We start from the raw sequence: 20,757 nt of genomic DNA on the forward strand, positions 1-20,757 counted from the left end.
ACACTACCAAACGTAAGGTAGATAGCTAGTGGGAAGCAGCCGCATAGCACAGGGAGATCAGCTCAGTGCTTTGTGACCACCTGGAGGGGTGGGATAGGGAGGGTGGGTGGGAGGGAGGGAGACGCAAGAGGAAAGAGATATGGGAACATATGTACACGTATAACTGATTCACTTTGTTATACAGCAGAAACTAACACACCATTGTAAAGCAATTATACCCCAATAAAGATGTTAAAAAACAATGTGAGCTTTCACAAATAAATGCAAGGAAGGGCATGTGATTTGCATTTAAGCAGTATGCAGTGGAGGCCTTATCCATCAGTGTATACCGAAGGAATTTGTAAGGCCTTCATGCTTCACTCCCTGGGTGTGAAGCTGTCCTTGGGTGTGGCTGTCCTTGGGTGTCCTGTAGGACTGTCATCCTGGGCCATTTCCATACCATCACCTCTAGGGCCCACATCTGGTCAGTCCTAAACCCCAGTTTGAAATAGACACATTTCACTTCGCCCAAGAAACAGTTCAAACCACAGTATAGACATCACACAGAAACCTTGCTTTTTGACTCAGGATGCTGGACAGCAGGCATGTTATTCAATGTCCAAGGTATGGTTTCCTCATCTGTAACATGTCCTGCTTTGATGACTTATGAGGACTAAAGGAGTTAAACACTTGAGAGTTTGCACATGGTAATCAGTCCATAGGTATTCACTCTTTTCTTAATTGAGGCAAAATTCACCCAACATAAAATTAACCATTTCAAAGTGAACTGTTCAGCGACATTCGGTACATTCACGATATGTTGTGCAAATGTCACCTCTACCTAGTTCCAGACATAAGTTATCATCACCCTGAAAGGAAAACATGTACCCATTAAGCAGTTGTTTCCCATTCTCCATCCCCGCAACCCCTGGCCACTACCAATCTGCATTCTCTTTCTATGGATTTTAACTCTTACTAATGATATTTTTATTAGTCACAGAAAAAACAAACAAACAAACCCAAAAAACTCAGATTTATTTCTTCTTCTGTCTTCTTTCATTGCTTTCCATGTCCTGAAAAACAGGAGGTTTGCTAATGATGGAAACTGGAAGTAGAGATGTGATATAACTTTAAAGCAGTGGTCCATAAAGTGTGGCCCCAAATTAGCAGCATCCACATTACCTGGGAACTTGTTAGAAATGCAGATTCTTGGGTTTGCCTCAGAACAGCTGAATCATAACTCTGGGGGTGGGGCCCAGCAATCTGTGTTTTAATAAGCTTCCAGATGATTCTAATGCATGCTTCCGTTAGGGAACCGTTGCTTTAAATAAACCAGATATTACCTCTCCAAGCCTCTAGGGATGCCTACAGGTGCCTTCACACACACCTGTACCATCCTTGGGCCCAGGAAGACATGTACTGGCCTAGGAGAGGAGGTCTTCTAGCCCTGTTTCTCTGATGCAGGCATCAGCTAGGGAATCTTTCCTGCTATCCTCTGGCCTTTGGAACAGTCAACAGAGCTGTTGCCTAGGCTTCCTCCAGTGACATCAGGGTTACTGTGCAGGCACAGGCACAAATACACGTCATCCCTGCTGTTATTTAATCGTTTCCCCTCTTGGTGCTACCTCATACCCACAGGGAGGACTTTTCAGCAGCGTGTGGACGTGATTGCTTGCTGTATTTCACACGTCCTGCTTTTGTTGCACTATATCAAAGTGCAGGCAGCATTTCTTTTTGGTTGATTAATGTTCAATTCGAGGTCTATTATGAGCTCCAGGCTTTAATTACTACACCATTACCCAGTCAGTTCCTTGCCATTTTATATTTATGGCCTTTCTTATGCCTCTGCATGTGCAATTGCCTAATTTTATTCTGGAAGAATTTCACCTCATTAGCCGGGTTTTATACCATTCTTCTCATTTGTCCATATTGTTATTTATCTCAGTTCCTTGTGTGTGCTTTCCACCTTATTTTTTCACCAATCTGACCTTTTGTACATACTTTTTCTCCTTTTACTGGGATGCATTGTTCTTTTGCCCTTGGAAACAGCTCTTCAAGTTTTTGCAAACTCTTCTCTGGGTGGTCTTTTTCCCTGGTGATCTGTTACACTCACTCTTAACTGGTTTTTCCGTCTGGATTGCTTGGTGTCATTGGCCCTTCCAAAGGCCTGGAGGCCCAGCTCTTCAGCCCTGGACATACCACGGACAGTGGTTTCTCTCTAAAGGGCCAATTAAGGATCAGGGAAGAAGCTTTTTTCTTTTTTAAAGACTGTGCTGCTAAAAATAATTTTTAAAAGACCTCTAAAATGCCTTACTGACACTCCCTATCTCAGTCTCCCCAGTGCCTCAGAAGAATTTAGAGTTTGGTTTGCTTGCTTTTATATTTTCTTACGTTCCATCCCAGACCTGCTGAATCAGACTCCGGGGAGCAAGCCAGCAGTCTGGGTTTTATAAGCCCCCAGATGACTCTGATGCCCACTCAAGTTTGAGAGCCACTGTTCTAAAAAGATGCTGAAAGAAGTTCAGGAAACCCACCTAAGTCAGAAATAGTGTTTATTCCACCTGAGTCCTTACTTTCCCAGAGAGCAAGATTAATAATTTCGATAGCAGTTGTGTTTGTTGTGTGTGGTTTTTGTCAACATCTTTGCCCTAGAGTTATAAGAATATTTCTGTAAATCAAGAGCTCATGTAATTTTTATAGCAATGGTAGATCAATCATCTCCCCCACTGAGTATCTGAGATGTCTCAGGCACTAAGAGATCTTTACCTCCATTTTTTATTTTCATTTAATCTTTACAGCCCTTTGTAGGTTGGTATTCCTGTTCCCATTTTTATAGGTGGAAACTCACGTCAAGGAATGTGTGTCAAGTCACCAAGTCTGTTAGATGTAGATCTAGGAAAATCATCTCTGTCCAGAGCCACATTATCCAGTCATCTGCTACCATGTTAAGGACTTTCCTGATCAAAGCTTTATTATTATTATTTCATCCTCTCCTTTTTCAGTAAGCGTAGGTATCATGTGTTTCAGTAGGAATCAGTAACCAGGAATGTGTGCTCTAGGGTTAGGCCACCTAAGTTCCTGAGCTGGGTCTGTTTATCTCTGTGCTATGTGAACCTTGGGCAAATTATACAACATCTTTTTGCTTCAGTTTCTCCATCTGTAAAGTGGGATAGTGCAGTATTTCTGTCATGTGGTAGTACATGTACCTTAAATGAGATAATGAGTGAAAACACTTCGAACGAGACCTGGGAAATAAATGCTCTTGATAAATATTAGCTGCGATTTCTCTTTCTCTGCCCTCTTGTCTGTGCCGTTAAAGCTCTTTACTTTGGGGCTCACTGTCCTTATCTGTGAAGGAGTGGTGGATCAGGTGGACTAACAGCCCGGAATTCTGATTTTTTCTGGTTTATTTTCCTGCTTGGCATAGTTTCTTTAATTTTAATGCTCTTTGTTCTCTGACCACTTAAAATCACATTCAGGCTTTGGCATGTCTATTTGATTTTAGGGACTTGCTCAAAATTTATGATCACGATTAAGCTCTTGTGCAACCCCCTTGAGGCAGCTCAGTGCTCTTTCTAAAGCTTCTCTCTGGCTTTCTGAGACCAATCACCATTAGCATTAGCACCAAAGGGAACGTAGAAGGTGGCTCCCTCTTGGCCCGCAAGTCTCTGTGAGAGGACCCCACTGTGGCCTTACTCGTTGACTTCGGAAGATGTCTGTGTCTTGATGATGAGATCTAAGGGCTAACACTTCACTCTGGGGTATTCCCTGATTCTGTTACTAATGTAAAAGTACCCCTGTGTTGGGGGTAGGGAGGGGGGTTAGATAAAATAAAGGTTTTTATTTCTTTTTATTGTTTTGTTTTGCGGTACACGGGCCTCTCACTGTTGTGGCCTCTCCCGTTGCGGAGCACAGGCTCCGGACGCGCAGGCTCAGCGGCCATGGCTCACGGGCCCAGCCGCTCCGCGGCATGTGGGATCTTCCCGGACCGGGCCACGAACCCGGGTCCCCTGCATCAGCAGGCGGACTCTCAGCCACTGCGCCACCAGGGAAGCCCAAAGGTTTTTATTTCTTATTTATTGGTTTAACATGGGAGACGACTGGCATCTCCTCTGGTGGGTCAACAGACAAGTTTTAATAGAGCTTGTGGGGTTGACAAGACTCCGAGGACGGGTGTCTTATGGTGGCTGTAACTGTTTAGTATTGGGACTTTATTGCCAAAACTATCAGGCTGTGACTTATTCTTTGGGGTCCTTGCTCATTCTCTGCACTTGTACAACCCCGTATTCCTGTGGGAGATTCCTGCTTGAATATGAGCACATGGGACTTCCTATCTTGCATTTCTGGTGTAAGTAGGTGGTGACACCGTTTTTATGCTTCTCATGCTAGAATGATGGGAGAGCCTCTGCATTGCTTTCATCTGTCCCCAGAGGCCCGTCATCAAAGAGCCAGTCTCACTGCAGTCATAATTTTTGTTTAGTTGCTGGTAAATGTTGGCCAAGGGCCTCAAGGAAATACGAAGAGGGAGGGCAATAAAGCTATAATAAACACCAACTCTGTCAAGTCTGCTTTAGGCATTTTGCCTTTGCTTTGTGATTTAGGATGCACAACAGCCCTATGAAGTGGGCTTTCTGGAATTTGTGTACAATTCACAAAAAGACAGAGTGCCTCATGCAAGCTTACACTAGTTTGGCCCAGGCTCTCTATGTTATACATGCTTCCCGCAGCAGAATTGGGGCGAGACGGACAATCCCTTCTCTTGGAGAGAACATGGTCCAGGTTCACATACTGTCCTTGCTGGCCTGTGAGGAGACCATTAAGCTTCATGTGACCGTCAGAGTCAGAGGAGCCTGAACAAAAACCTCCACAGATGAGAGGAGGTGGAAGAAGCCCTTGAGGCTTGGTCCAGGGCTGGCTACAGGGAAAGCAGAATGGACTGGACTCACCCCAGATGAGGAGAGCTTAAGAGAAAGAGGAGGAAAGTGTGACAGGGACAATCAGCTGAACATAAGTCAGCAACACGATGCTGAAGCTAAGAGGCAGGTACTAGAGTGTGGTTGGCCATGTACTTGGCACTTAAAGGTAACTCCCAAGCCAGATAAGTTTGTCACCAATGGAGAAGAGAAACTCAGAATGCGTGGAAGTAAAGCTTGTGGGAACCCTCCGCACAAAGTCATTAACCCTGAGCAATAGTTACTGACCCTTAGGGGATAAATGAGATAAGAAAGAACCTTATACCTTTGTCTAGAAGGGTCTGGGATTTATAAACCCACTTCAGTGAGATAGAGGAAATTGATCCAAGTTGCCTTAGCCTCTTGAGACATGAAATCCATTGAGTTTCATGGCAATGTGTATGTGAAGGCAGTTTGTAAAATATAATGGGGAAGGGGGAGATCTGGAAATTGAAGACCTTAAAAATTGAATTCCAGGAGTGACTTAGGCTATGATCTAAGCAGGTCACCTCTTCCTCTTGTTTTAACTTTCTTAAGAGAATAATAATAATACCTGCCTTACCCATTTTATGGACTTGTTGGGGAAGCAGTGGATAGAAAATACGTAAATATACTCCGTAAAGTTGAAGTCTTTAATAAAATGTTTTTATACTTAATATTGCATAAATATCAAGTGTTCTATAAAATATGCACACAGTTTCAACTACTTTCGGTATATGAAGTATTCTAAAATGAGTGATAATAGCAGTTTTTAATATGTACTCCATCCATCGAGGTTTCTGTTCCAGCATGTTTGCTTTTAAAACCAAAGAGTGAGGGAAAAAAATAAAGATGAAAAATATGCTTTGATGTTTCCAGATAGAGCTCAAAATATCTCACGTAAACATACCAGAATGTTGAAATTGAAAATAGATATATTAGTGTATGTATTAAGTAAAAAAAAAACTACTGTCTAGTCTAAGAATGATCTCTCACTGTAGTAATATCTTATTAGTAACATTCATAACCATAGTCTTTTCTGAATATTTCTGTGACAGTGTTGACCTTAAAGCCCACACAGGCAGCCTGAAAGATTTGTGTCAGCTTTGTGTAAAGAAACCAATCAAGAAGGAGAGTCTATTTTTCTTTAGGTGGGTAAATATAATAAGATGGACGGCACATTTTTTTTTTTAAACAGATCTTTGTTCATAGGATTCTTTTTTAAATTATTTATTTATTTATTTTTGGCTGTGTGGGGTCTTTGTTGCTGCGTGCAGGCTTTCTCTAGTTGCGGTGACTGGGGGCTGCTGTTCGTTGTGGTGCGAGGGATTCCCATTGCGGTGGCTTCTCTTGTTGCAAAGCACGGGCTTTAGGCACACGGGCTTCAGTAGTTGCAGCACACGAGCTCAGTAGTTGTGGCTTGAGGGCTCTAGAGCGCAGGCTCAGTAGTTGAGGCCCACGGGCTTAGTTGCTCTGCAGCATGTGGATCTTCCTGGACCAGGGCTCGAACCTGTGTTCCCTACATTGGCAGGCGGATTCTTAACCACTGTGCCACCAGGGTAGTCCTTAGAGATGGATGGTACATTAAAGAGTAAAGAGAGGGCTTTTCCAAGCTGATTTACATATTGGTTACTTAAATTACTCCTTTATTTAGTACCTGCTAATAAACAGTGCCTGGGAAATGTTTTCGGAACATTTATTGGCTGCAGTAATTCCACCTACAGTGTATTCAGATCACATCCTCTTTAAATATTGATGCGCTCATGAAATGTGAATTGTTAATGTGAAATGCCAGGGAATGTCCTCGCTGGGAGCTGGGGGCTGGCTGAAGACTACCTGTCTCCTGTCTTTTCTTTATGTTCTGTCTTCTTGCTCTGTTTTCCCCACTCATTTCCCATCATCAAGAGATTCAGATTTGCTCCTTGATGGGGCAATCTCAGATACAGACATTTTCAAAGAGAAATAAAGATTCACTGATTGATGGGAACTTAGTTGTTCTTCCCTCCTGCTTTCCTGAACTGGAATTCCTGATTAGAACCAGAAAGGATTCTTCTAAAAGGAAGAGGGTGATTCAGGCTCAGTCGAATGAGACTGTTCACATTCAGGCAAATTTCCAAGAGACCATGAAAAGGGGCAGAGGCTTTCAAGGACTCCAGCGCTGGTCCTTCCTGCTTGGCAGGAGAAGGGATTTAGTTGGATTTTATGACCAGCTTTCTCAGAGGAAAAACAACCAACTCAGAACACATGTTGGCTAAAGAGACTGTAAGGAAGAATTTTATCATAAATCCCAAGGACAGCAAAGGCTAGGTTCATGCTGATATGCAATGCATAACTATTTATGTGAGCATGTGCTACGAACAGTTGACAGTTGACAGGTCCCACAAAATGGGATGGTTCATCGACTTCTTGGACAATCATAAGAGTGATAAAGCAACAATGATGAACTTTGAAAACTGCCCTGATTCAGCAAGTGGAACTGTTTAGGCTGTGATTAGGGTTAGGTATGCGTGCAATGCTGGAGGAACATCCCCAAATGGAAATGGTCGATTTGTTAGTGTGGTGCTGTCAGTGCATACAATAATTATGTGTGTGTGTATGTGTGTGTTATTGTTACAGTGTTTGTGCAGATAACAATGGGAGCACATTTGTATTGAAAACCTACTTCTTTGGCTTTATTTTATTTTATTTATTTATTAATTGATTGATTGATTGATAGGTAAGGAGTGGATTTATTTAGAGAGAAACACACTCCACAGACAGAGTGTGGGCCATCTCAGAAGGCAAGAGGCCCCAGGGTGTGGGGAGGTTAGTTATTATAGGCTAGGTAATTTCTTTTTTTTACTACCTAAATTTTATTTATTTATTTATTTATTTATTTAATACAGCAGGTTCTTATTAGATATCTTTTTTATACGTATTAGTGTATGTATGTCAATCCCAATATCCTAATTTATCCCACCACCACCACCCCACCCCCACTTTCCCCCCTTGCTGTCCATACGTTTGTTCTCTACAGCAGTATCTCTATTTCTGCCTTGCAAACCAGTTCATCTGTACCATTTTTCTAGATTCCACATATATGCGTTAATATATGATATTTGTTTTTCTCTATCTGCCTTACTTCACTCTGTATGACAGTCTCTAGGTCCATCCACGTCTCTACAAATGACCCAATTTCGTTCCTTTTTATGGCTGAGTAATATTCCATTGTATATATATATACCACATCTTCTTTATCCATTCGTCTGTTGATGGGCATTTAGGTTGCTTCCATGACCTGGCTATTGTAAACAGTGCTGCAGTGAACATTGGGGTGCATGTGTCTTTTTGAATTATGGTTTTCTCTGGGTACATGCCCATTAGTGCGATTGCTGGGTCATATGGTAATTATTTTTAGTTTTTTAGGGAAACTCCATACTGTTCTCCATAGTGCTTGTATCAATTGACATTCCCACCAACAGTGCAAAGGGTTCCCTTTTCACCAAACCTTCCCAGCATTTGTTGTTTGTAGATTTTCTGAGGATGCCCATTCTAACTGGTGTGAGGTGATACCTCACTGTACTTTTGATTTGTATTTCTCTAATAATTAGTGATGTTGAGCAGGCTTTTATGTGTCTCTTTTCCATCTGTATGTCTTCTGTGGAGAAATGTCTATTTAGGTCTTCTGCCCATTTTTGGATTGGGTTGTTTGTTTTTTTGCTGTTGAGCTCCTGGAACCTGAACACTGCCCTGTACAATTCCAAACCTCTCCACATGGTAGACCGGGCAGTGTACAGAGGTTGTGTCCGAAACACATCTTACTCAACTCAGCGGCTCTGTCCTTGATCTCTGCCTGAAACATTCTTTCTCCCAGACCTTGACATGGCAAAAGCTCTCTCTCGCCCTTTGATTCCCAATAGTCACCTAGTTGTCTACCCTCTCCTCCCCAAGTCTTCCCTGTTATTCTTTGCCACCTCAACTACTGTTTTTCATGGCCCTTGTTATCAACCGTAATTACCTCTTTTGTTCTATCTGTTTCCCTCAACTAGAGTGGATGTTTTCATAAGTCAGAGCCCTGGTCTTGTTCTCCACTTTATAGGCCTAGACATCTTCCTGGTAGACAGTAGGTACTCATTTACTACTGTTGATTGAATGAATAAAACATCATTTCTGCCACCGAAGAGGTCACAGTCTGGGGGAAAAACAACATAAGTTGATGTACAACATTGTTGTAAATGCTACTGGGATACGCCTACTCAGGGCGGTGTAGCTTTTGAGGACATTCCAGACAACTCCATTGAGGAAGTTGGAGATGGTGTCAGAGATGGATATGCTGATTATTCCTTTTGTCAACGTATGAATTTGAAGATTGGCAACTTTTTTTTTTTAATTTTGTGCATTTTAGAACAATTGGCTAATTCCCCTTTATTTTTGAAGTTTAGTAACTTTAAAATAGAGGTTTCCTGTTTTGTTTTACTTTTGTTTAATACATGTGCAGAATGACTCCCTTAGTTATGGTAGGAATATCTCAAACTAGCTTAAGGAAAGAGGAGAATTTATTGGATGGCCCAAAGGATCTTCAGTGGAAGGATTTAGCAAATAAACCATAAGGTTAGGGAAGTAGCTTTGCTCCAGGAACACGTGGGACCAGCCGCTCAAACGCTGTCAGGGCTACCAGTGCCTCTCCTCTCTGTTTTCCCTTGCATTTTGGCTTGCTTTCCTTTTTTCTTTTTTTGTTTTTTTTCTTGCAGATTCACTTTCAGGTAGTTCCTACACTCATACCTCGTGGGTACTGTCAGCATAGTTGGGCAAGTTTTTCCCTTTTTGTGTGATAAGTCTCAGGGAAGGACTCTGGTTGGTCCAGTTTGTGTCACGTGTCCCTTAGGTGTGGTCCGGTCAACTAGTGCCAAGGGTGAGATCTTGTAAGAACATGGAAACTCCTGTGGGAAATATGTGATTAAACGTAGGAGCTGAACCATTAAAAAAGGACAAAATAATGCCATTTGCAGCAACATGGATGCAACCAGAGATTATCAAACTAAGTGAAGTAAGCCAAAAAGACAAAGGCAAATACCATATGATATCACTTACATGTGGAATCTAAAATATGACACAAATGAACTTCTCTACGAAACAGAAACAGAATCACAGACATAGAGAATAGACTGGTGTTTGCCAAGGGGGAGGGGTTTGGGGGAGGGATGGAGTGGGAGGTTGTGGTTAGCAGATGTAAGCTTCTATATACAGAATGGATAAACAACAAGGTCCTACTGTACAGCAGAGAGAACTATATTCAATATCCTATCATAAATAGAAAAAAATATTTAAGAAAAGGAAAAAAATGTAGGAGCTGAAGTCATAGAAAGAGAGTTGCTATTCCCAGGAAAGGGAAGATACAACTGGGAGAAAGAGGGAGTGGTTTTGTCACTTAAGTAAAAAGTCTTTACTGTGCTATTTTAAAAAACTCTCCATGGGCACCTCTGTGTTAAGTGGAAACCAATGAGCAAAATATCCTCTTACAGAGTTGAAAATGATTTTAGGAGATTTGGAAAACATGAGAGTTTTCAGTCCTTTTACAGAGAGTATACTTAAAGTGCAGTTTTGTTCTGCCCCCAAGAGCCCTAGTTTGGTGGTCTGGAGTGGATCTGTTTGTCTGTTATAGTAGAGCCAACATTTTTGATGTTTTCTACAAACTGACTTTCCTTTCTGACCTGTTCCCTTTCCTGCTTGCAGATTGTGCTTGAGAACAGTAGCCGAGAAGATAAGCATGAATGTCCCTTTGGCCGCAGTAGTATAGAGCTGACCAAGATGCTGTGTGAGATCTTGAAAGTGGGCGAGCTGCGTAAGTACACATATTTCCCACAGGGTGTGAGGCTTGGCAGAGACCCAGCTTCCAGGGTAGTGCCCTGACCTACATGCAGGGTTCCCAAGGTGCTGACAGCTAAGCAGGAGCATCCCTGTGGACCGAACATTCTTTGGCTCAGGTTTCCAGTGTATGTGTTTCTTCATGTCTGTCCTGAGAATAAATATTATTAAAATCTACAGGGATGGAAAAATGTACAGGTATTGTGACTGAATATCAAATATTATAAAAATGAGTGTATATTAAGAAATGAGTGTATATTACTCTGTTTAGGAAAAAGATTTCTTTTTAAAAATTCCAGCTTTTATGCTACCAGTAGATCATTTTCTTTTCCTTCTTTTTTTTTGAATTTTATTTTATTTATTATTTTATAGAGCAGATTCTTATTAGTCATCATTTTTTTTTTTTTTTTTTTGCGGTATGTGGGCCTCTCACTGTTGTGGCCTCTCCCATTGTGGAGCACAGGCTCCGGACGCGCAGGCTCAGCGGCCATGGCTCACGGGCCTAGCCGCTCCGTGGCATGTGGGATCTTCCTGCACCGGGGCACGAACGTGTGTCCCTGCATCGGCAAGTGGACTCTCAACCACTGCGCCACCAGGGAAGCCGCAGTCATCAATTTTATACACATCAGTGTATACGTGTCAATCCCAATCTCCCAATTCTTCATACCACACCCCGCACTGCCCCACCACTTTCCCCCCTTGGTGTCCATACGTTTGTTCTCTACATCTGCGTCTCAATTTCTGCCCTGCAAACCGGTTCATCTGTACCATTTTTCTAGGTTCCACATATATGTGTTAATATATGACATTTGTTTTTCTCTTTCTGACTTACTTCACTCTGTATGACAGTCTCTAGACCCATCCACGTCTCAGCAAATGACTCAATTTCGTTCCTTTTTATGGCTGAGTAGTACTGCATTGTATATATGTACCACATCTGCTTTATCCATTTGTCTGTCGATGGGCATTTACGTTGTTTCCATGACCTGGCTGTTGTAAACAGTGCTGCAATGAACGTTGGGGTGCCTGTGTCTTCTTGAATTATGGTTTTCTCTGGGTATATGCCCAGTAGCGGATCATATGGTAATTCTATTTTTAGCTTTTTAAGGAACTTCCAAACTGTTCTCCATAGTGGTTGAATCAATTTACATTCCCACCAACAGTGCAAGAGGGTTTCCTTTTCTCCACACCCTCTCCAGCATTTGTTGTTTGTAGATTTTCTGATGATGCCCATTCTAACTGGTGTGAGATGATACCTCATTGTAGTTTTGATTTGCATTTCTCTAATAATTAGTGATGTTGAGCATCTTTTCATGTGCTTCTTGGCCATCTGTGTGTCTTCTTTGGAGAAATGTCTATTTAGGTCTTCTGCCCATTTTTGGATTGGGTTGTTTGTTTCTTTAATATTGAGCTGCATGAGCTGTTTATATATTTTGGAGATTAATCCTTTGTCCCTTGATTCATTTGCAAATATTTTCTCCCATTCTGAGGGTTGTCTTTTTGTCTTGTTTATGTTTTCCTCCGCTGTGCAAAAGCTTTGAAGTTTCACTAGGTCCCATTTGTTTATTTTTATTTCCATTACTCTGGGAGGTGGATCAAAAAAGATCTTGCTGTGATTTATGTCGAAGAGTGTTCTTCCTATGTTTTCCTCTAAGAGTTTTATAGTGTCCGGTCTTCTATTTAGGTCTCGAATCCATTTTGAGTTTATTTTTGTGTATGGTGTTAGGGAGTGTTCTAATTTCATTCTTTTACATGTAGCTATCCAGTTTTCCCAGCACCACTTATTGAAGAGGCTGCCTTTTCTCCATTGTATATCCTTGCCTCCTTTGTCGTAGATTAGTTGACCATAGGTGCATGGGTTTATCTCTGGGCTTTGTATCTTGTTCCATTGATCTATGTTTCTGTTTTTGTGCCTGTACCGTATTGTCTTGATTACTGTAGCTTTGTAGTATAGTCTGAAGTCAGGGAGCCTGATTCCTCCAGCTCCTTTTTCTTCCCCTCAAGACTTCTTTGGCTATTCGGGGTCTTTTGTGTCTCCATACAAATTTTAAGATTTTTTTAAGATTTTTTCGTTGTAGCTCTGTAAAAAATGCCATTGGTAATTTTATAGGGATTGCAGTGAATCTGTAGATTGACTTGGGTAGTATAGTCATTTTCACAATATTGATTCTTCCAATCCAAGAACATGGTATATCTCTCCATCTGTTGGTATCATCTTTAATTTCTTTCATCAGTGTCTTATAGTTTTTGGAATACAGGTCTTTTGTCTCCCTAGGTAGGTTTATTCCTAGGTATTTTGTTCTTTTTTTTGCATTGGTAAATGAGAGTGTTTCCTTAATTTCTCTTTCAGATTTTTCATCGTTAGTGTATAGGAATACAGGATATTTCTGTGCCTTAATTTTGTATCCTGCAAGTTTACCAAATTCATTGATTAGCTCTAGTAGTTTTCTCATGGCATCTTTAGGATTCTCTATGTATAGTATCCTGTCATCTGCAAACAGTGACAATTTTACTGTTCTTTTCCAATTTGTATTCTTTTATTTCTTTTTCTTCTCTGATTCCTGTGGCTAGGACTTCCAAAACTATGTTGAATAATAGTGGTGAGAGTGGATATCCTTGTCCCTTTCCTGATCTTAGAGGAAATGCTTTCAGTTTTTCACCATTGAGAATGCTGTTTGCTGTGGGTTTGTCATATATAGCCTTTATTATGTTGAGGTAGTTTCCCTGTATGCCCACTTTCTGGAGAGTTTTTGTCATAAATGGGTGTTGAATTTTTTCAAAAGCTTTTTCTGCATCTATTGAGATGATCATATGGTTTTTATTCTTCCATTTGTTAATACGGTGTATCACATTGATTCACTTGTGTATATTGAAGAATCCTAGCATCCCTGGGATAAATCCCACTTGTTCATTGTGTATGATCCTTTTAATTTGTTGTTGGATTCTGTTTGCTAGTATTTTGTTGAGGATTTTTACATCTATATTCATCAGTGATATTGGTCTGTAATTTTCTTTTTTTGTAGTATCTTTGTCTGGTTTTGATATCAGGGTGATTGTGGCCTCATAGAATGAGTTTGGGAATGTTCCTTCCTCTGAAATTTTTTGGAAGAGTTTGAGAAGGATGGGTGTTAGCTCTCCTCTAAATGTTTCGTAGAATTCACCTGTGAAGCCGTCTGGTCCTGGACTTTTGTTTGTTGGAAGATTTTTAATCACAGTTTCAATTTCATTGCTTGTGATTGGTCTGTTCATATTTTCTGTTTCTTCCTGGTTCGGTCTTGGAAGGTTATCCCTTTCTAAGAATTTGTCCATTTCTTCCAGGTTGTCCATTTTATTGGCATAGAGTTGCTTGTAGTAGTGTCTTAGGATGCTTTGTATTTCTGCGGTGTCTGTTGTAACTTCTCCTTTTTCATTTCTAATTTTATTGATTTGAGTCCTCTCCCTCTTTTTCTTGATGAGTCTGGCTAATGGTTTATCAATTTTGTTTATCTTCTCAAAGAACCAGCTTTTAGTTTTATTGATCTTTGCTGTTGTTTTCTTTGTTTCTATTTCACTTATTTCTGCTCTGATCTTTATGATTGCTTTCCTTCTGCTAACTTTGCGTTTTGTTTGTTCTTCTTTCTCTAGTTCCTTTAGGTGTCAAGTTAGATTGTTTATTTGAGATTTTTCTTGTTTCTTGATGTAGGCTTGTATAGCTATAAACTTCCCTCTTAGAACTGCTTTTGCTGCGTTCCATAGGTTTTGGATCGTCATGCTTTCATTGTCATTTGTATCATTCATCTCTGTTTGTTCTTTAAGTCTTCTAAGTCTTTGTTAAACATTTCTTGCTTCTTCTGGATCTCTGCCTCCATTCTTTTTCTGAGGTCCTGGATCATCTTCACTATCATTAATCTGAATTCTTTTTCTGGAAGGTTGCCTATCTCCACTTCATTTAGTTGTTTTTCTGGGGTTTTATCTTCTTCCTTCATCTGGTACATAGCCCTCTGCCTTTTCATCTTCTCTGTCTTTCTGTGAATGTGCTTTTTGTTCCACAGGCTGCAGGATTGTAGTTCTTCTTGCTTCTGTTGTTTGCCCTCTGGTGGATGATGCTATCTGAGAGGTTTGTGCAAATTTCCTGATGGGAGGGACTGGTGGTGGGTAAAGCTGACTATTGCTCTGGTGAGCAGAGCTCAGTAAAACTTTAATCCACTTGTCTGCTGATAGTTGGGGCTGGATTCCCTCCCTGTTGGTTGTTTGGCCTGAGGCAACCCGACCCCGGAGCCTACCTGGGCTCTTTGGTGGGGCTAATGGCCGACTCTGGGAGGCCTCTCGCCAAGGAGTACTTCCCAGAACTTCTGCTGCCCGGGTCCTTGTCCTCAGGGTGAGCCACAGCCACCCCCCACCTCTGCCAGAGGCCTTGAAACACTAGCAGGTAGGTCTGGATCAGTCTCCCCTGGGGTCACTGCTCCTTCCCCTGGGTCCCGATGCACACACTGCTTTGTGTGTGCCCTCCAAGAGTGGAGTCTCTGTCCCCGAGTCCTGTCGACGTCATGCAATCAAATCCCGCTAGCCTTCAAAGTCTGATTCTCTAGGTATTCCTCCTCCCGTTGCCAGACCCCCAGGTTGGGAAGTCTGACATGGGGCTCAGAACCTTTAGTCCAGTGGGTGGACTTCTGTGGTATAAGTGTTCTCCAGTCTGTGAGTCACCCACCCAGCAGTTATGGGATTTGATTTTACTGTGATTGCGCCCCTCCTACCATCTCATTGTGGCCTCTCCTTTGTCTTTGGATGTGGGGTATCTTTTTTGGTGAGTTCCAGTGTCTTCCTTTCGATGATTGTGCAGCAGCTAGTTGTGATTCTGGTGCTCTCGCAAGAGAGAGTGAGAGCACGTCCTTCTACTCTGCCATCTTGGCTCTGATAAAGCTGAATCTTTTTTCTTTTTTTTGAAACATCTTTTTTATGTAAAGAACAATTGCATACCTTAATGAAATCCTCTTCCTTCCAGTATTTTACTTGTTTAGAATGCTTTCTCTATGAAAGAAGGAATTATTGAAGGAAATGGGTAGATGATCATGAAAAATGTGGTTAGAAATATGCTTATTGCTCTTTTTCTTCCTTATATTACAAAGTTTAGGAGAGGAGACCTAGAAGTAGAGAGCATGATAATTTTCTTGCCTTTTGCTCACTGGCATAATTTGGCTTTAACTTGTTAAGGCAAATATGATTTAACCTGGCCTGCAATCATTGTCAGCACTGAGTCTTCCTATAGTGGGTAAATTCCATTCCCTCCACCAGCTATAGAGCTGACGCACAGATAAATCTTTCCTTGTAGGCTTAATAACATGGGCACCAGAGAAGGCTGTTTATACCAGAGAAATGTCAAGTGTTTGCTATTATTGTGAAAGCGTAAATATTTAGTCGCCTGCTTGGGAGCTTAAAATAATGGTCTGAAATGATTAATGGGAAAGAATCTAAAGATTAAATTGAAAAGGGGGTTATGTTTTATTTACAGTGTAGAACTGACTACACACACTGCTGAGGTAAATTTAAAAATTTAAAACTTAATAAGGACGAAGCTAAGAGTTTGAGGTGTTTGACCAAGATGTTATCATCCTCCCATGTAGCGGGGTGGGGGAAAGAAGTTGAAGTGGACGTTGAACTGCCATGGAAGTTTGTTACTAGTGAGCCCAAATTAGGGCATTTTTGCATTAAGAGTAGCAGCCTGACCTGAGAGATTTCTGTTCTCGTGTTCACTTATCACCAATGTTAACATTTCAGTTTATCTGGGTGCTTGAAGTGAGTTATTCTTCCTACTCCTCATTCGACTAACTTGTGGAGATTTATGTCCGCTATGTAGCTTACTGTGTATTCCGCTGAAGGATTAAAGTTCTGAATCAAACAAATTCTCCTGAATTCCTCAGTCTGATAACCATGCCTATTTTGCACTCATTTCAATTTGATGGGGGAAACTGTAGAAAGTCACTTGCTTCGAAGCACTGCAAGACCATCCAAGATTTTGAGAAACTGGATATGAGGGAGAGTCATGCTCTGCTTGGCTGGTACTTCTAGTGTCCAGGTTATTGCCCTGCAATGTCCTTTTCTTACCCTGCTTTCATGTTCATCTTCCCCAGTGGCCTGCTTTGGCTATTAGCTCTCATCCTGATGGCAGTAAAAGGTATACTCTTGTGTGCTTTGACTGCCATACCCAGCTTTCTGCTTTTCTCCTTTGCCTAACGGACGTGTTAAAAGTTAGCACAGAACAAAGATATGGTGAACTAGAAGGAGAATACTGGGGACAAGGGGCAGCTTGGTTCCATCTCTGCCACTTATGACTTTTGTGTCCTTGGGTAATGTACTCATAAATCTCACTGTGCACTTATATTCCTACATTTCCCCAGAAATAGATTGGTAGGATTTGAGGTGATGATTTGAGTAGTTGCATTCATTTTGTCTGTATCACAAGTAACGTTGGTGGCTGAAATTGCAGTGGTAGGTGTGAGAGGGGTATCCTGGGAACAGATAGTATTCAACCTAGGGAAACTAACTTGGACAAGATAGCCAAATTTCAGGCTGTGTGTGGGCAAGGCAAACGGGGACCTGATCTGGACTCACCTCCTTGTCAGTGGGGCCCCATCTGGTGGGCAGATGGGGACCTTGGTGGCAGGAGTCTGAGCAGACAGTGCTGCTCAGGTGGACGTCACTCTGTGCTTTGGGGGAGAGAACTGGTACAGAGTAGGGGCTGACCTCTAGCTGGTGTAGAGCAGCCTTCCCAGACTTTTGAGGACCTGGTAGTCAAGCCAGGAGCCAGGATGGAATCCCATTTGCATGGGCTGAGTTAACAGAGTGGGGATGAAAGCAAATACCTTTGGGATCTCTGGACGTGCCCCAGATGCTGTTCTTGCACTATATATTATTCCAGAAGGTGAGAACCTTCTGTTGCAGAGAAGGATTTCAACATTCTGCCACAGTTTGCTTAGCACCTGGTCAGGTCTGGTCTCTGCAGTGAGGTTGGGCTTGGACAGCTGGGACCTGACATACTCATGGCAGGCTTCCTTCATCTAAGATGACAAATGCATTTATTCATTTGTTTAATAAAAATTTACAGATTACTTACAATGTACTAGGGACTATACTGGACACTGCAGGTGCAAAGGTGAACCAGATACAGTCTCTGTCCCCAAGAGTCAGTCTTGCATTTGGGAAAGTGTAAGAATGAGGTGGGACTGATATTTTTTCCTATTGGTTATAAATGTGTGTATAAATATTATGTATATATTTATATATTATCTATCTATCTATCTACCCATTATCTGCTCTAAAGCATATTTTTTCCAATATTTTGATAGTTTGAGATTTCAGGTTGACCTGTGTTCACCCTCTACTGACTGAAAAGGCCATTCTTGACATTTTGCAAGGCCTACCAAAGACTCCCACATTTCTGAAATCTAGAGATTCAGAAATGCCCAAATTAGTTGCTTTCTGCTCATAAAATATTAAATGATTGCTACATTCTTTTTTTTTTTTTTCGGTACGCGGGCCTCTCACTGCTGTGGCCTCTCCCGTTGCGGAGCACAGGCTCCGGACGCGCAGGCTCAGCGGCCATGGCTCACGGGCCCAGCCGCTCCGCGGCATGTGGGATCTTCCCGGACCAAGACATGAACCCGTGTTCCCTGCATCGGCAGGCGGACTCTCAACCACTGGCCCACCAGGGAAGCCCAGGATTGCTACATTCTGATTCAGTGCTAGATATCAAATGATAAAACACCCTGTAGTAAGAGGAAAATTGCTTTTTAATGGATTGTCTTTTGTTCATTGCCATATTAAATAAGTTACTAATAGGAAAAGTAAATCTGAGCGAACTCTTATGTTGGAGGAGATATCTACTTTACTTCTGAGGAAAATTAGGTTCACACACAGATCCATCTTCCTTTGGTTTGTGTGTGTTTGCTTTTCTCAATTCCTAAATTCATGGTTTTTCTCAGGTTCATATTAATAATTGACCTGGAACATCATGGTCACATTACATCTGTAAGAAAGTACTGAGACCAGAGAAGTACCCAAGTAAAATTCTAACTGATTTTTCTACAAAAGTGGAAAGATTCAATTTTCTAGAAATGTTTTGTCTTTTGATTTAACTTAAGGTCTTTTGAGGAAACCCACTTCTGAAATACCAGTTATATTTTGGTGTCTAAAGCAAACATATAATGTTCAGTTAAATTACTAATACCAAATATTTATGCACAGATTTTTTCTTTTTAGATTACTTTTTAAAAAGTGCTGTTTTTCTGCATGCAATTATTGGCATTGTAAGATGCAGATGTTTAATAGTGTGGTCTAAAAAACAACGCCTACTTATATACTCAGAGCACTTCATCAAGATTATTTAATTGAAGTCTGTAACACCCCCAGGAGTTAATCAAGATCAATAGCATCTATGTTTATTAATGAAGAGAAGACTTGTACTTACTGCATATTGTCTAGGGTCATTGAGCTCAAATTGGTGTTCAGGTTGCCCAAAGAAGGGTGCAGAAAGAGGGTGACGAAAGTCCAGTGTTTGCATTTTGGCATCTGAATGACCCATTTGAATCACAGCTCAGCTGTTAATCAGATGCCTTGGGCAGGCTTCTTCTCTGTTCTGAGCTTCTGGTTCCTTATCCATAAAATAAAGATAATATCTGCTGCACATATTTGCTGAGAGGGTTAAATGAGATAATGGATGTTGCTTTAATTGGAAGAGGGATAGTTTTTTGGCAAGTGGTAGGATCTTACTTTCTAGAAAGAAACTGCAGGTTAAGCGAGGGAGAGAGAGTGCCGTGGTTTAAGTGACAGCTGGAACCAGGACCTGGAACAGCGTCCCTGATTTCTTCACTCTCTACATTATGACTAAATTTTTTCTTTTAACCTGCTTTCTTCATGAGGCTCGTTTGAGAGCAAGGCACTTGTGTTCTTAGCTTCAATTTTAAAAATCACAAAGAAGAATACTGTTGACCTGGATGTAGTCACATATCCCCATGGCCTGGGTTGTAGAACTGTCAGCCCCACTTAGAAGAACAAAATTAAGTAGAGGAGCAAGTTTTCAAGAGAAGAGGTATGGGGCTTCCCTGGTGGGGCAGTGGTTGAGAGTCCGCCTGCCGATGCAGGGGACACGGGTTCGTGCCCCGGTCCGGGAAGATCCCACATGCCGCGGAGCGGCTGGGCCCGTGAGCCATGGCCGCTGAGCCTGCGCGTCCGGAGCCTGTGCTCCGCAACGGGAGAGGCCACAACGGTGAGAGGCCCGCGTACCGCAAAAAAAACCCCAAAAAACAAAAGAAGAGGTATGCTTGTGAGTGTGGGGTGGGTGAGGGTCGGGGGAAGCAGGAAGTGGTTTCCTTACCGAAGAAGGGAGGCGCAACACAGATAAATCGGTAGACTCGTTACAGCTATGAAGTCCTCATGAAGAAACCCTGCTCCTAACGGGAGCTAAAAATGTTACTGTTGTTTTTGTTATTGTAGTCCTGTCTCCAAAGCAATAATAAATCATTGAGGGAGGTAATAAAAACTTGATTTCTGATATAAATAAGTTAATTACTTATCTTTTGAGTATGTAACACCTCATTCAGTTACATTCCAGTTATAGTCAGAACTAGGATATTTCTTTTTGTCTCTCACTCATTCATTCAAGAACTAGGACTCCTCCTCTATGAGTCAGGATCTAATCCCTGATGACAAGGACTTAGAACACACACTCCATCCTCAGGCAGTTCACATGCTGACTGGAGAGTCTTTCACATCAACAAATAATTATAAAACATCTTACTATTTGTAAGTTACATTTAAATTATGTTAATGTCACTAGGAGGCAGTGTTCAGGTTTTTTTGTTCATGGGGAGCCAGGCGGGCTGAGGAAGCGATGTGACATGTTCCAAGAAGAGATATTTGAGTGTGTGGAGGAGTCACAAAGATGAAGAGAAGAATAACTAGGCAGGCCCTTGTGTGTGTGTGTGGTGGGTAGCAGCTGTTGAAAATTCTGGGCAGGGAGAACTGTAGG

The 20,757-nt window shown here is 41.6% G+C and overlaps 1 protein-coding gene across 4 annotated transcripts in view; it reads left to right on the forward strand.

Moving 5' to 3' along the window:
• Window positions 1–20,757, forward strand: part of ELMO1 (engulfment and cell motility 1) — a 462,642-nt gene that overhangs the window by 189,642 nt on the left and 252,243 nt on the right. For all 4 annotated transcript variants that reach the window (XM_007446111.1, XM_007446110.1, XM_007446113.1 and 1 more), the window contains one exon: window positions 10,623–10,731. In XM_007446111.1, the coding sequence (XP_007446173.1) occupies window positions 10,623–10,731 (109 nt within the window). The remainder of the gene's footprint in view (window positions 1–10,622; window positions 10,732–20,757) is intronic.

Source organism: Lipotes vexillifer, unplaced genomic scaffold (genome assembly GCF_000442215.2).
Source record: "Lipotes vexillifer unplaced genomic scaffold, Lipotes_vexillifer_v1.1 scaffold822, whole genome shotgun sequence".
In the NCBI taxonomy this organism is placed as follows: Eukaryota; Metazoa; Chordata; class Mammalia; order Artiodactyla; family Lipotidae; genus Lipotes; species Lipotes vexillifer.